The 17281-nt window shown below is 38.4% G+C and overlaps 1 protein-coding gene across 2 annotated transcripts; it reads left to right on the top strand.

The window, feature by feature from the left end:
* Positions 1–6550: 6550 nt before the first annotated feature.
* Positions 6551–11535, top strand: LOC311290093 (uncharacterized protein). 2 transcript variants are annotated; one of them, XM_084408386.1, is made up of 10 exons: positions 6551–6753; positions 7054–7146; positions 7556–7682; positions 7775–7935; positions 8065–8210; positions 8313–8469; positions 8559–8652; positions 8763–8829; positions 8941–9026; positions 9119–11535. In XM_084408386.1, the coding sequence occupies exons 1-10, from the start codon at positions 6564–6566 to the stop codon at positions 9957–9959; spliced, it is 1962 nt and encodes a 653-aa protein (XP_084264512.1). In that variant the 5' UTR covers positions 6551–6563; the 3' UTR covers positions 9960–11535. The 2 variants fall into 2 exon arrangements, with proteins under 2 accessions (XP_084264512.1, XP_084264513.1); XM_084408387.1 differs by having other exon boundaries at positions 6617–6958; positions 7073–7146.
* The last annotated feature ends 5746 nt before the right edge of the window (positions 11536–17281 follow it).

Genomic DNA, 17281 nt, shown 5'->3' on the forward strand with positions numbered 1-17281 from the left:
ATGGAAAAATAAATAATGAAGTTATCGCGCAATTCTTCTGACAGGATCATTTTATTTAGTAAAATATCTCATCATTCACTGATGCGGTCCAGGTCGCACGCAGTCACCATATGTTTGGTCTAAAACGCTAAAACCGCTCTCATGTATTGCCGCAGGACAGCAAATGTGAGTAAATTCTGTCATCTTTGCAGGACTGTGATATGAAGAGTGTGCCATGTAGAATATTTTTAGCAACAGTGTGAAAGTGAACAGCACATAACAGGCACAATACTGGTATAAACACGAATATCTATTGGTACAATATGCGTCACATGACTAAATTTACGTCATCGTTTTTAAATACCACCGGTTTCACAGTCCACACGTGAAAACGGCGTTTTCAAAAAGCTTCGTTTTCATTAATAAAAACGCCGTCTCAGTGTGGACGGAAGGCCAAAACGGAGAGAAAAATATACGTTTTCAAACGAAAACGTATTAGTGTGGACATGGCCTTAGACGGTTCAGCAGCAACACTCGTCGCCTGCAACTCTTCTGAGGGTAAGTCGTTTGTTCATTTCACTTATTGAAGCCAGCCCTGGTTTCATGATAAGGCCTACTAAGCAGGTGAATTGTTGATGAATGTTTGCTGGGTCTATCTGCATTTGTGTTTTATACTTGGCTGCCTGGAAGATATATGGGCTTATGTCATTTCTGCCTGGTGCGTGGCTTGTCCAATAGGCTACTTGCTGCCCGAATGCATGCCTCAGTTATGTCAGCGGTCCTGTCCTGTCCTGTCCTGTTACTTATATGTTGTCCAGGGGTGTTTTTGATGATGGTGGAGGCTGGTGTTGTCTAGCCTGACGTCGTCATACTCAATTCTAGTCAGAATGTGAGTCTGATACTTTTCCATAGAGATTTGATTATGGGGCGTGTCTCAACCAAACCAGGAAAAAAAAAAACTCTGCACTCAATTGGATAGACCTACAACCAATCAGAGCAACGGAGTAAATGACGCATGTTCTTCATTCATATTTTCAACCAACAAAATGTCGCGGCTCTCTGTTCCTCTTTTAAAATGAATGCGCTGTCGATATAACAGACGCGATGGCGGAATCTACACATGATGTTTCATAAACAAAGTTCGGGAGGAGCACGTACAAATAATCAATCCAATATAAACTTGTCATCAAACAATACCATGTCTAACGTTACCCTATCTATCAGCATGAGGAAGCATATTCACTCTGTAAACTTACCTAACACTCCTTGACAGTTTTTCAGCATCCCTCCACCACCCCGAATCCTCACTCTTGTCTTGTTCTCTCACAACCAGGAATACGGGGGAGCATGGCTACCGAGCCCACAGCCCTCTCCTCGGACAGCACGTCATATACGCATTTATTCTATCGACTTATTTGTGTGAAATCTTATAAACGCATTTATTCTATCTGACTTATTTGTAAATGTGAACTCGTGAAATCTCAATTCTCCAGCAGCAGTCGTCTTTGTTGTAAACTAATTCAAATCAAGCGCTCTTTGGTGACGTGGACGATTACGTTGCATTGCTCATCTGTCCATCATCGTATAAAGCCCGCCCTGACAATTTGATTGGTCCGAACAATTTTTGTTCGGGCATAATAGCTCCTCAACGGAGCGAGTCCAGACCGAACTTCCCGACCAAAAAATATTGTGGGCGGGGTTCGGGCTGGCACCCAGGCTAGGTGTTGTCTAATGTTTATAACCAGTGGTAGGCCTACTTAATGGTTTTCTGAAAGTGCATAAACTGTTGAGAGGTGGATAAACTATTTCTGACATGTCAGAGATGCGTTTAGCCTCCACGACAGCCCTCCGCTGTGTGTGACTGAGCTGGAGGAGTAGAGAGAGGGCATAACTTTACCCCACCCCTTTCTGCCTTTTATTATCGTCTTTGTGTGCGACTGAGTAAACTGTGTGCATAAGACTACCGCATAGCCTCTAAGTGATATGATATGGAAATTAACAACAACAAGAATAAACGAAATTCGCAAATAACAATTAATAATAATAATAATAATAATAATTAAAAAACGTGTTTCGTTTTATAGCATTTCTGCTGTGTTGGACTATGATGTCGCCACTGCGTCAAAATATTTCTCAAACGGCAGTGCCCAATGACCCAATGCCCCTCCAGTAGATCTGCTCTGGCGCCGACTCTGTCTGTACTTCATCTTTAGGTCTTACCCATAGACTGTAAAAAAAGATGGACGACGCCTCTTCGCTCTCTTCCATTGGTGAGAACTGAAGCCGCCAGCATCCCGATATGGTGCTGACATCTTGGAACTTGAGTCTGCGCAGTAGCGATCTCGGGACCAGACCTGCGCAGTAGTGAGCAGGAAGTAAAGCCGCGAAATCAACGCTCCGCCCTCACTCTCGCAGAATGCACTCTCCCTGAGTGCACTTTTTTAAAAATTGATTGCAGTACGACAAGAGGCTTGTTAAAATAAAGTAAATACAATATCCTCAGTCCTCCGAAGATCCCGAAAAAAATGTCCGTTGCTTCAGTGACTAGCTGTCAATCATGTCAATCACCACCGTTTTTATAGCATCACGTAACTAACTAAAAACCAACTTATTTTTTAAACAAACACTTGAACTTACATCAGCGTGATAAAAATGAAATCAAATGAAAGAAACCACCTTCGGAAAATAGATATTTGAAGTGTAATTTAATTGTTTAGTTGGTCTCACGTCCCGTTGAATAACACGGGGAGGCGGGGTTTATGACCTATACTAAGACCAGTCACCGGGGGCCGATCGAGACGTTTTGGCTTCTCTTTTCAGGGCTTGTGCGGCACGCTTGGCCTCACCATTATTCTGTTCTCATAGCGTATCATAACGTTTATAGATGTCCATCTATACATAACAACAGTCTTTCGGCCAATTATTTGGTGTTAGTGTGAGCAAGGATTTGTGGTAATATAGCCAACATTATTTTACATGTCTTCCCAGCACGAATGTACAAAAATACTGCAAGCTACGAACGAAGATGCGCGACATGGTAACTTACGTCAAATCAAGCGTCCGTTTGTCCGGGCATTCAAAACCCGACATCGTAGTCTGACCGAGACAGATTTACATTAATCAGTTATTGTTGTAGACTAGAGTGTTGATTTGCGCCTCACATACCTGTTTTCAAAGTTGTGCCGCCGAGCTGTCAATTTGTGCAACATTCGCGCGGTCACCATACTTCCGATCACTTGGGTTCCTAGTACGCAGTGTACACTGCATCCTGCACACTTATCAGGGAAAAATTCGTTCAAGTCAAGTCACCTTCAACGCTTTTAACTTTTGTAGATTGTTTCAAAGCATCCTTACACATGACAATAGGAAATTAAAGTAACAGAGATTGTTTTGGCTTTACAGCAGCTCTAGATCTAGAATGAAGTTATTGTGCAGCTAAAGTTAGTTTTGACTGATTCACTTCCGTTGGAAATGCCATTAGTTATTAACTCGGGCCGCTAACTATGGCAAGCCGTTTTAGCTTAAATTGTACCCAGCGTTACTCGTCGTAATTGCATTTTTACTAGTAAGAATTCAATTAGAGAGCTCTACAATTCTATTCTTACTAGTAGCAATTACAATTAGAGAGCTCTCTAATTAAATTACTACTAGTAAGAATTACAATTACAGAGCTCTCTAATTCAATTATTACTAGTAAGAATTACAATTACAGAGCTCTCTAATTCAGTTCTTACTAGTAACAATTCCAATTAGAGAGCTCTACAAATGAATTTTTACAAGTCATATGTCTCCATTGACTTCCATTCATTTTTAATTACAGAGCTGTACAATTGAATTGTTACTAGTACGAATTACAATTAGAGAGCTCTACAATTGAATTGTTACTAGTAAGAATGCAATTGCAGAGCTCTTTAATTCAATTCTTACTAGTAACAATTTAAATAGAGAGCTCTCTAATCCAATTATTACTAGTAACAATTCCAATTAGAGAGCTCTCTAATTCAGTTGTTACTAGTAAGAATGTAATTGCAGAGCTCTTTAATTCAATTACAGAGCTCTGCAATTATACATATCTTTAATTCATATTTTTACTAGTAAAATTTCAATTAGAGAGCTCTGTAATTGCATTATTACTAGTAAGAATTTAATTAGAGAGCTCTCTAATTGTAATTGTTACTAGTAATAATTGAATTAGAGAGCTCTCTAATTGTAATTCTTACTAGTAACAATTCAATTTTAGAGCTCTCTAATTGTAATTCTTACTAGTAACAATTCAATTGTAGAGCTCTCTAATTGTAATTCTTACTAGTAACAATTCAATTGTAGAGCTCTCTAATTGTAATTCTTACTAGTAACAATTCAATTGTAGAGCTCTCTAATTGTAATTCTTACTAGTAACAATTCAATTGTAGAGCTCTGTAATTAAAAATGAATGGAAGTCAATGGAGACATACGACTAGTAAAAATTCATTTGTAGAGCTCTCTAATTGGAATTGTTACTAGTAAGAATTGAATTAGAGAGCTCTATAATTGTAATTCTTACTAGTAATAATTGAATTAGAGAGCTCTATAATTGTAATTCTTACTAGTAATAATTGAATTAGAGAGCTCTCTAATTGTAATTGCAACTAGTAAGAATTGAGTTGTAGAGCTCTCTAATTGAATTCTTACTAGTAAAAATGCAATTACGACGAGTAACACTGGGTACAATTTAAGCTAAAACGGCTTGCCATAGCTAACACGACACCGTTCTAACAGAAAACCCTTAACGCGCTCCGGCTGCTGATTAACACAACAACAGTGCCTGGTGGCTCGAAAACGCAAACCTTGAAGGTTCCGAGGTGGAAGCGTTGAAAAAAATCTTTAGGTTCACTTGGGATCAAACACGACAGACAACACTTGAGTATGATCAAGACGAAATATACTTGCGTATAGCCTACTTATAATAGACTATCACCCATCAAGTATAGCCTATATTATCATAGCCTATATTTTATATAATATAAATCATAATAATTTAGTGACAATTGACAGCTGTAGATCTGAATAGGCCTATGAAGTAAAATGTAACTAGGCTTATTTACAATATGTTTTGCATACTATTACTTTCTGAAATATAAAAGAATATAAAAAAAAAACTTTACAGTTTTTTGTAATGGTAATGAAAACTTTCATAATATTTAACAAAAAATGGTAAGCATGACCATTTAAGGACATGTTGTTTGTTTAAAGTACATGCCATATGTGCACTATTCAAAGTGTAAAAAAAAAAAAAAAATCTGTGTGCTGTAGGAAATGATTTTGCAATGATCATTCGAAATATGTCTATACACATTTAAAACAATATAACAATGAAGAGGGACACTAATTGGAATAGTGGAAAAGTGCACTGAGAATGTTTATACATGGCAAGGCTGTTTTTCACACAACTGAAAAGCACTATTTTCAGATGAATTTATATTAATCGGAGAAATGATCTTCTAGCAGAAATGCAACTAAAATAGGATCCTGTGCATCAAAACTGACTGTTTCAATATGGAATGCATTTGACTTGTTTTGAACAAAAGATGGCACATTCACCATGTAAAGTTGCAAACAACACCATGCAAACAAATCTACATTTACAAAACAACATTTGTTTGCAACACCATGCAAACAAATCTTCGAACACAACGTTTAGCCTACTAATCAGAATGTGGCATAAACTCCTTGAACAAATGGAATAAGAGCCACGGTGTGATCTAAAACAGAAACAGATAAAAGCCAAAGCACAAATGTGTTTTGTCATCATAAGGTTATGACATTCTAAAGTAGCCCAGACAGCAACATATGTCCGCCCAGATCCGGGTCAAATCTGGTACACGTGGATTCCATGCGTACCGGACGTGGGCCGGATCTGGGCCGACACTGTTGCTGTCTGGGAGGCTACCCGGTTGGTACTTGGGTACCAAAGTTTTTTATTTTTTATGTGATTATATCAAAACCATATGTAAGGCATTCAAAGCAAACACAACTACGTTTTAAAAAAGTTTTGTGTTTGCTGGGATATTGCCTGCTGCAGGACATGTTGTATTGTTAAACTCGTGCCAAAATTAAATATTGTTAAACTCATGGCCTTTGTATCTGAAAGCAAAATAATGTCATGCCGTTTGCAACCACATGGCGTCACTATTGCCAGTGAGCGGGGGGATTGAGGGGTCTGGCAGCGTTGGAAGGTACGACGATTAAATCACACACACAATACAACCATAAGCCACCAATAATGTTTCTGTTTGAAAAGACTGGATGGTATAAACCAGATTTCGAGAAATGAAAAGGGCCAATTATTTTAGTGGCCACCCAAGTAGGCTATCATGAGCACCAGGAACATTAAACATTTAAAAAATAAACCTATGTCTGCCCTCCTGAAACTGTTGCAAAAAAATTATACTGGAACTGAAAATAATTGCATGTTTCTCTGAAATGCTGTCTCATTTTGCGCTTCCTTTTTTGTGAGCCTTGCATAATAATTTCCTTTGTGTTTGGCTAACGTAACGTTACCTAATAAATAACGTTACAACGAAGACTAATCTTGTTTATACCTGATGGGCGTTCTGTTTGTTTTCCGTGTAATTCTGATGTGCCTATCCGCGTGCTTGAGCAGACTAGAGATCAGTGTGAGCGCGCGTCTCTCAGTCGGGATTCGGGAACAGCTCGGTCGCGCGCAGGGCTGGGGTCAGTGGAACAGCAGAACTGCTGCGTGTGTTCCAGTAAAGTTCGAAACGCCCTTTTTTGGTAAGTTCCACTTCCATGTTGCGTTGGCGAAGAGGGAAGCTTATGGTAGACCATCATGTACACGGTTTAAACTGCTCGTCGTGTGTTTTTATGCGTCTGTGACTGGAAACGTTTAATTTGTCTACAGAGTGGTCAGTAAATTCGTTTTCTTTTATTTTTACTCTGCGGTCGCAACAACGAACTGTCAAATAGTTACAGTCAAAAGGTAGGAGAAAACTATATTTTGTGTGGATATCATATTTTAACATTTTATCTTGTTACATAGGCTACATGTAGCCTAATTGTTTAAAGATGTATGAGATTATATTTCTGCTTATAGGAAATACAGGATGTTTTCCACATTTCTTCTTTGTCAGATCATCCTCACACTCATCTGCCAAACACTTTGTTACGGTAAATGTTTATTTCGCTAAGAATATGCTCTTGCTATTTTTGACTTTGTTACTTTAATATGATTCCCCATGTGTAGCCTATCTACTCTGCTCTTCTGTGTGTGTGTGTGTGTGTGTGTGTGTGTGTGTCACTCTCACAATCGTTTCCAAATGTTTAGCTCTATACACTTTTTTAAGTCAGTGGCTTTCCCTTCTGCTCAGTATTTAATCGTTGATTCATTCATTCATTTATTTAAAACATGTTGATGACAAGCTGATGTGGATGTTTTATAACAAATTAAACAAGAACATGCTGATTCAGATGACACCACTTTTATGTTTTTATGCAGTGTTTTACTGTCGAAACAACTTCTACCTTGGTAATTTGTGATAGTGACTTATTTTATTTCCCATCTCTAAAATCTCTGTAGACCCCACAGAGGAGGACTTGGAGTGTTTCAATGACTATGAGACAGAAATGAAGTGCCGTTTCTGGTTTGACGGCCTCATAAGTTGCTCTGGATACAAACTCAACATCACACAGACTGTAGCAGATACGTATGTATTTGTTCAATTCCTCTGTAACTATAACTAAAATTATTTACTGTTCATTTAGCAATCAACTGACACTATTAACTCTTATATTACAGGTTAGAAAACTATACATGCATCTTTGAGAGAAGTCATCTCAGTGGCGAATGTGAATGCAAAATTGAAGTCCAAGGGTTTGTTTTAACAGAGATATTCTCTACTACACTTCTGAACGGACCAAATGTTTTATTAAGCACACCATTCGTGACAGATGACTTCAGTGAGTATATTTGTTGTCTATAAGTTCTTGTTAGGCTTTTTCCATTGCTTTTAAATATTCTGGGGGGAAAAATGTGTTATCTGGCCTTATCTGACACATTAACAAATATGTGATTTTCATTTTCTGCAGTCAAACCAAAAACTCCAGTCTTATCAGTGGAGAAGACTGAAAATGGAAATTTTTATGTAACTTGGGATGACAAGTATGAGAAAAGATATTTTGCAGAAAGTTTGGAAATACATCTGACCTATAGGACTGAAGGAGGAGATGAAACCGTAAGGAAGATGATATATAGATTATATTAAATTAATTCATGCAGATTCACATATAAATGTATCACAAAGAAATACAATAAAATAAACACTTTGTCCATACAGATTTCCAAGAATGTGTCAAACTCCCTGGGATTCTTTGAGATTGTGGGCATAAATCTCCAGCCAAACACCAACTACATTCTGACAGCAAGAATGAGCACAAACTATAATGAACACAAGATATTGAGTGACGAGAGCGCACCAGTTGAGTTCACCAGCTGTAAGTCAATGTGTTTTGTTCTCAGAGTTATTACTGCGTGTGTTTTAATGCTCTTTAATAATCCTGATCAATCTATATGTGCTCCACAGCCTCATCTCCAAATGAATTACTCAGAACGATGGTTCTGCCTCTATGTGTTGTTTTAATCATCATCATTTGTACTATCTTCATCTGTGTTTTGAGGTGAGATCTCCATTTTGTGTCTCGCCATCATTCTACATTTTGCATGTTTGCTATTCCTTTGTGCATCCTTGACAAATTTAGTTCTGACACACTTTACTTCTTCATTACAGGATGAAGATGAACTGGTGGGACAAGATCTCCAAGCCAAAAATAAATGCCAATCTTGGAGAAGAGAAGGTTGGAGAAAGATATGCAATTTGTTTGGTTTACTATTTGTTTGTTTTTGAAACAGTTTTCTATATGCTCAACCCCTTGTTTTATTTTTATTTTTTCATTCTTGTTTAATAGGATCATATTTTGCCTCCTTCCATTATGAACTTCTCCTCAATCCATGTAGAGATTCCAAAACTGGACTTTAAGGAGGAAAAGAACTTGTAAGTTTTCCCAAAAACTTCAGAAACACATGACAGACTAGCATCGCTCTAATTCTGATTAATAATTCCTCAACATGTTTGTCTCTCTACAGGATCTCCACTTTATCAGTTGATACAAACAATGAGAAAAGTTCCCACAGTGTTGAGTCAGCGTCAGACGATTATGGCCAGGCTGGTTTTGATTCTGGTAATGACAAGGAGAATTGCATTCTGGACGTCCCATCACGTGTCGAACATGCCCTGGAGGAGGATTTCAAATCCTTTAACAACACACCCAGCAATCAGCAAGTCAAGAGTGATGATACCAGTTCCTCAAGAGAGCGCAACCGTGCAAACCGAGATTCGGGCAACTGCTCTGGCTCATCGGTTTTCAGCAACATGTCGTATTTGGGATCGGCCACTGATGATGATTCTTCCTTCCTGGGTCACAAGTGCTGCGATCATTCCTGTCAATCTGACAAGAGGGACATTTTTAGCTTTGAAAACTCTATGAGTGCTGATATCAGCAAGAGCCAGTTTAACGTTCCCGCTAATGATGCTTCGGAAGACGGATATCAGCCCTTCAACGGTGTTGTGAACCAGGGAAATGATGCAGATGTTTGTTTGAACCTTTCAAATGATGTTGATTCTGATGAAAAGTTCATTTTGAAAAATCTCATCACTAGTAAAAATCCACTATATCCTTCTCTGATTGTTCATGATGTCACACCAAGTGATGGTGGGTATCAGGCTTTTGAAGGCTTAACAAAGAGCACAGAAGGACAGTGGAGCACGAGCATCAGAACTGAACAAGCACTTAATGAATGTGGAGCGCTGAAATTCCCCCACAGCACCGGCCAAGATCCCACATCATCAGAGCAGCAAAGTTTGTGGCCACCTTCTTTGCATTTTCCACCCATTATTGAAATAGACACTTCATATCAGTCTTTTTAGCTGCGCTGTACATAACTGAAGCAATGAATTCTTTTTAGATGTAACATACAAAGTTCCAAAGAAATATGACCAGTATATGCAAATGTTCATTGTTTATGTAGACTCAAAGCCAAGACCTTGCATTTAGGTTTCACTGTTTTAACATGAAGACTTTGAACAGTGCCTTAAATGGTCAAAGAGTTTATGCATTTCTATTCTTGATGTTCTTTTTTTTTATTATTATTGGTCACAATTACACACACAATGTTAAATGCTACACTGAGTCACATTTGCAAATGCAAATTTTAAAAGCATGATAACAAGACCAAGACGGTTCTTAGCATTCTGTGCTGTTGAAACAAATGATAGATATTTGCTTATTCATCTCTACAGTTGCAATGAATCATTCCTCTGAAAGTGTCACCAGTAATAGGAAACGTTAGGTTTAATAACTAAATGTTTGCATAGAATTTTGGACATAGAAACAATAAGAAGCACTGTGCCTTAAATACTCTAGGACGATGTATTACTTTTCTTGTCATTCACATGTTTGTTTTCTATTATTTGACATTTTCTCATTTCAAAATTTAAAGACATTTCTAAGCCTATATTTGATATCTGAGTATGTGAAATAACTTGTATTTTTATTTTGTGCATTGTTTTGTTTTTTCTACAAACAAGATTCTGTCTGTATGATATATTTAGATGACACTTTTATGTTTTTGGTTAGCTTGGACATTTCATAAAGACTTATCAGCCTGTTTAACTATGCTATCAAACAAATAATATACGTGCCTAAAACGTTTCATTATTTTTTGTATGTTGTCTATAAATCTGCCTACACCATGGTGTTCTACCATACAAACTAAAAGCACTCTAAAAATGCTCAATAAGAGCAATGTAAATACACTGCTATGTTTATACTTCTGTAAAGTAAAACCCCAGAATGGTAAAACAGAGTCTGGGAAATACTTGAGTCTGTCAGTTGTGAATTTGAACAGGTTTTGTCGGGGCTTTTGTTTTACGCTATCTGTGTTAACCAGGAAGCTACATAAATTTTTCCAGGGAAAACACGTCATGCACTTAAGTGCATGTCGAGACATTTACACATTCGAATAAACGCTGCTTTACTGAAGTAGGCTATGTCTAAACATGGGACACCTTGGTTCTTATAAAGCAGTATGTTTAGACATACTTCACATGTCTAAACATGGGAAACCTTTGTTCTCTTAAAGCAGGCATAAAGTATGAATAGAATTATGCTATGTATAACAAATGAAAGCTAAAGGTCCAGAAGTATGTAACTACTGAAAGTTGTCTTGAGATGAAATACAATTGTGCACGTAAGATGAATATATAGCTTTTCTTGTCAAGCAAAAGCACAAAAAAAATGTAGATTAGTCATTTGGACAATTGCAGCGCCATCTGCTGGTCGTTAACGTGCATCATATTTTATAACACACGACGTAAATGACATCAGACATTTTTACAGAATGTGTATAATTGTGTATAATGTGTATAAATCTGCCTACACCATGGTACCATGTAAACTAAGGCATTCTAAACATTTTCAATAAAATACACTGTTATGTTTATACTTATTCTCTAAAGTAAAACCTCAGAATGATGAAACAGAGTCTGGGTAATAATACAGGGGAATTTGAACAGGTTTTGTCGGGGCTTTTGTTTTAAGCTACCTGTGTTAATCAGGAAGTTACGTTATTTCCATAGAAAACACGTCATACACTTAAGTGCATGTCTAGACATTTACACATTCTAATAAAGGCTGCTTCCTGCTTCACTGAAGTACGTCTAAACATGGGACACCTTTCTCTTAAAGCAGTAGGCATAAAGTATGAATATAATTAGGTTATGTATAACAATATAGAACGGTCCAGAAGTATGCACCGTCTTGAGATGAAATACGGTTGTGCACATTTGGCACGTAAAATTAATATATAGTTGTTCTTGTCAAGCAAAAGCAAAATATTGTAGATTTAGTCATTCGGACAATTACAGCGCCATCTGCTGGTCGTTAACGTGCATCATCTTTTACGACACGACCTGAAATGGCATCAGATCAGACATTTCTACAGAATGTGAGTGTATAATTAATTTAAGTGTGGATGAGACTTATAGTTCTAAGCAATTCGATATCTTCAACAACAAAATAATATCATTAGCAGAAAGTATAGATCAGTCATTGGACAATTGCAGCGCCATCAGCTGGGCGTTTACGTGAAGTTCAAAAACAGGCTCATTTTCCATGACATCATGATCAACTGAAATGACAGCAGACATTTTAGCCTTGTTAAATAGTAGGCTAGTATAAGATAGCGAAGACTATGTTTTTCCCCTCTCACATCTCACAGACTACAATAAATATAGCCTTCCAGTTATAAGGAATACTTTCCTAAAACGTATCCTAAAACTGTAGCAAATCAATGTCTTTTTTATATGATCTGTGCCATTCTGTACAATGATTCAATATCCTAATGCTTATAGGCCAATGTTGAACAGTCAAACATAAGACATAATATTTTTTGCTTATTGGCCTCAACATTTTGTAAACAATGCCTTCTACATGGAATTCGTAAGATGGCCGCTGGAACACTTTGGGTGAGCAATCTGTGCTGCATTCCAGTCCACTGTTAGACATGCACTTGCGAACTTCCCTAAGCACTTCCCCTCGGGGAAATCCCTGCCGCCATTTTGAAGTGCGTTCCACTTCGTGAAGTGGACGAGGGAAATTTATATGGACAGACCCTCGTTCCCTCGATTTTGACCGAGGGAGCGAGTCTACTTCAAATGTACACTTCAGGCACCTATATGTCCCACAATGCAGTACGATTGTGACGTCACCACAGATATCGTCTAATCACCGCCACAACAGACAACTCTATGATATATTAATTCAATTTTTATTTATTTATTTAAAACAACACAAACACACATATAAACATTTGGATGCTGCATTAAATTCTTAAAGGAAAAAAATAAAAAAATAATAAATCAACTCCACAGCTGATTCCAAGTGATCAAGGGCTTAGGACGTTCCAAATCAGCCCATTGCCGTTTCCACCAGTAGTGAGCACTCGTGCAACGTAAGCAATGATGTACATCAGAGTGAACGAGACGGAGGGAAGTTAGCGAGTGAAGGGCATGACAATTTTGGACTGGAACGCAGCACCAGTCATTTATATAGATCAGTGGTATCATTTCTCTCTTTTGTCTTGTTGGCTGTCAGCGTTGCTGGGCAACTCATTGAGCTGTCAAGCTAATCAGGCCAACCACACCTGATCAGGGGCCTGTTTCAATATGGAGAATGAACCAACTGTGTAAAAACTTGAACTCTGAGTTGATTTACCCTGAGATGGGAAACTCTGAGTTTTCAGTTTCAGAACAGCTGAAATGAGTTAGTTCAATCAACTCTAAGTTGACTAACTCTGAGTTTGCACGTGCACCACAACTATAAAAAGCTATTATCAATGGAGCACAGATATATATGAGTCACCATGGCAACAGCGGCAGAAAAAAAAGAGGTCTGCATATTTCTCACCAGCAGAACTGGATGTGCTTCTGCAAGCATATGGAGAGTACGAACACATATTAAAAAAAAAAAAAAAAAAAGCAACAGCTGCAGCGACGAAGGACAGAGAGTTAGCTTTCGAGAAAATAGCTGCTCGAGTCAATGCTGTAATTTAATTAAAGGGATTACTCTTAATTTGTCTGTAATTTAACGTTAAATCTGATGTAATTGCATTAAATGCTGCATAGACTATAGAACAATTCTTTAAAAAAACAATAGTGGATTTAAAGGTGCATTGCGCAAGTCTCTGAGTTTTTGCAGACCTATGCCCCCTTCTGGCGACACGTGAAACTGCAACCAGAGTTGTGCACGTGGTTACATGGAGTTTGCGATGAACTAGAAGCCGGTCTCTTTGAATTCATCTTCTACTTTTGCAAAAGTCGCTTGAGTTGTCTTCGCTGATGCGGATAATGGCGGCGAATACACAAACCTGCCAGACATAGCCAGGTGAGCGTGAACGCGCATGACGTCACGCCCAGTCGATTCCGACCCGAATCCCTCTTATTTATTTTACTGTACAGGATTATAGAGGCAATCGCAGTGATCATAGAAGGGCTCATTCAGCCCATCAGGCAATTGTTTAAGCATGTATGGGTTAGAAAAACGGGTATTTTTAACATGAAATGTTGCGCAATGCACCTTTAAGGTCAAATTTTAAAAGGTATGTTTTTTAATGTAACCTTCACCCTCTACACACTTTGGTCAGTTCAAGAATAATTTTCATGCAATTGTATTGTTTATTTGAAAGCATTAAAAGTGCAGTTTCTTGTCTCTCCTTGTATTGTTCAAGTGGTTGAGGTTGATATGGGATTTAGAAAGTAATTAGACCAATACTTTCTAGAGAAAGTAATTCATCTAATTACACTGTTGAAGATGTAATTTGTAGTAAGTAATTAATAACTATTTTAGAGTAACTTACCCAACTGTTATAATATCAGAGGTGAAACTGGAAGATCAGTATGTTATTAAACCGAATTAAAATTTGTATGTAGGTGCAATCCTGCAGGCATTAAAAGAACATGGCAGCAGCTGAAAATGAAATATAAAAACATAATTCAATCAGGTAAGGCTTGAGCATACCATAGGTGTAGGGTACCTGACTTTACAAACATTTGATATATTAAATAACTAAAAGCATCCAGTGTCTAGCAGTGCAGCAGCATTTTTGACATAGGTCTAAATGTTCATTCTCATTGGACTTCTACTCAGCCAACAGAAAGAAGGCAGAGGCTCGCAAAACAGGGGGAGGACCTGCACCACCACCTCTGACAAATGCAGAGGAGATGGCCCTGAGCCTGAATGCTGGAAGGCCAATGGCTGAGGGAATTCCTGGAGGGACTTTATGAGTTGTGGAAGAAATGTAATATGTTCTATATGTGTAATTTTCTTATATTCATAGCAATAAGATTAATGTAGTAAAATGACACGAGGATTGCATGCAGAGTCCCATGATTCTCTGCTACATTGATGGAACAAAGAACTGTTATTAACTCTTGTGAATGTACGTGTATGACCTTGTATACGTGACTTGATCAAAAGTAATGTATGACTGAGACAAAGAGCCTTTACTCAATGGTAGTAGGATGCAACAATGTGTAGTTGTGGGACATGTTGTTCATTTAGCCACTCTGATGCCATAGAGGGAGTCAACTATAAAGAAGGAAGGGTGCCCCCACTCTTTGTCACACTCTGCAGGCACTTTGTAATGACTGTATGACTGCTGACCTTTCCTTGCAAGGGAATAAATAATCTTTAAAGACAGTTGATCCATGTTTGTCTCTTATTCAGTATTAGAAAATTGTTTGCCACAACACAGAGCCAGTCACTTCCGAAGATTCAAGTGCCTTCATAAATGCCTGCAGCATCACATATGATCTTGACAGTGCAAAGAATGAGACATTTTACAGTATTGTGATTTGTGATGTAGTCTTTGACCATTAGAAACAGTAGGCTGTCAGTGTACCTGCACATTAATACTGTGGATGGACCTCCTGTTGACATAGTCAGCTTCATTTTCAGAAGGTGCAATGATGGCAATATGTGTGCCATCAATGCATCCAACCATACTGGGAAATCCTAAAGGGAATTCTAATTATTAGGTTACTTCCAGGGGTCGCAGCAAGATGTTCTTAACTGAACGTCATTTATCAGGTTAGCCTCATTTAAACTGATTTCTACACCACTGACCTGCAATCCTGTGAAACTCCTCTTTGATGGCTCTCACAGGTTTGTGCCCAGGAAACAACACAAAAATTCTCAGAAAGCGCTTATGAGCGAGGCACACTTTCCTTACCGCTCTGCATAGAGTAGCCTTACTCATGTGTTCTGCATCCCAGATGTTATACAGAAAACCACCATTTGCATAGAAACGTAAAGCAATGCAAAGTTTCTGCTCGGATGTAAGAGCACGGCCACGATGGCTGATGTTACTGACGTAAGGATGTAATAAATGTATTTAATTGACTGTAAAGAAAAACGGTACCGCTCAAATAAAAATGCATAGGGATATGACAAAAAATCCATTCTGGGCCTCAAAATCCTCTCCTGATGTAAATGTAACTCCCTACGAATGAATGCAGCCTCTTCATCTACAGGATCGTGCATAAAAGGACATGCTATTTCATTCACTTTGATGCTCTTTGCGTGACGGAAATGTGCGCAGTGAAATGAATGTACAGAAAGAATAAATGAGGTGTTTAAACACCGCTTCCTCTTTAAAAAAGGGGAGGAGACGGAAAGAAACTCTGGGTTTACCGAAGAAAACCTGCTCCAGACCAGGGTAGTTTCACAGCGTAAGTTACCATGGTAATTTGTTTTACCTCTCTTTCAGAAACGGCTTGACTTAACCTGCTTTCTCGGGTTTGACATACCTCCCATTCTGAAACGGGAAAACCCAGAGTTTCCCTCATTTCAGGGTTAACATACTCTGACTCAGTTTTCACTTAACCTCCTTATTGAAACAGGCCCCTGTTTGTGGTCATTCTTTGTCAGATCGTTGTGGCTCATGTCTGTCCCTTTGCTGTCCAGTGTTCTAGTTTCTGTTCCTGTGTGTTTACCTTTCATTTGTGATTACCGTTTTTTCTGCTCTCCCTGGATTTCTCTCTGGCTCTACTGACCAGCAGTCAGATCCATGTTGCCAGTCGTGGCCTAATGTGGTTAGAGAGTAAGACTAGTAACCTGAAGGTTGCGGGTTTGATTCTCAACACAGGAAATGAACAAGGTGCCCTTGAGCAAGGCACTAAACCCCCAATCGCTCTCTGGGCACCCACTGCTCCGGTGTGTGTTCATAGTTTGCAGTGTGTGTGTGTGTGTGTGTTCACTTCTCACTACTCCTAATGTGTGTACACTAGCTTGTGTAGGTTATATGCAGAGGACAAATTCTGAGTAAGGGTTACCATACTTGGCCTTCACTTTCCAAAGCCCGTCATCGCTTCACTGCTGTTCAACTACATCTAACCATTGTTTTTCTCTAAGTTTAGGCTATGTTGTTAAACTCTTTGTTTGACTGCATTCGCTCCTGGATCCAATTGTTGTTTCCCGTGAGAGGTTGCCGCTATAAGTAATGTCAAGTAATATAGCACTTTTTACAATACAGATTGTTTCAAAGCAGCTTTACAGTGATAACAGGAAAATAATGCAACAAAGTTTGTTTCTGCTGTACAGCAGATCTAGAAGAAAATTGCGTCATAGTCCAGCTTAAGTAAGTTCAGTGTTGGTTCATTTTTGTTGTAAAAAAGTTATTGATCCCTTCACA

The sequence above is a fragment of the Rutilus rutilus genome (assembly GCF_951802725.1).
Source record: "Rutilus rutilus genome assembly, chromosome: 1".
Classification (NCBI taxonomy): Eukaryota; Metazoa; Chordata; class Actinopteri; order Cypriniformes; family Leuciscidae; genus Rutilus; species Rutilus rutilus.

Coding starts and splice junctions, on each gene's coding strand:
- LOC311290093 (XM_084408386.1), top strand. CDS start 6,564: ATGGGCGTTCTGTTTGTTTTCCGTGTAATTCTGATGTGCCTATCCGCG. Junction 6,754..7,053: donor GTTCGAAACGCCCTTTTTTG/GTAAGTTCCACT, acceptor AAGATGTATGAG/ATTATATTTCTGCTTATAGG. Junction 9,027..9,118: donor TTTAAGGAGGAAAAGAACTT/GTAAGTTTTCCC, acceptor GTCTCTCTACAG/GATCTCCACTTTATCAGTTG.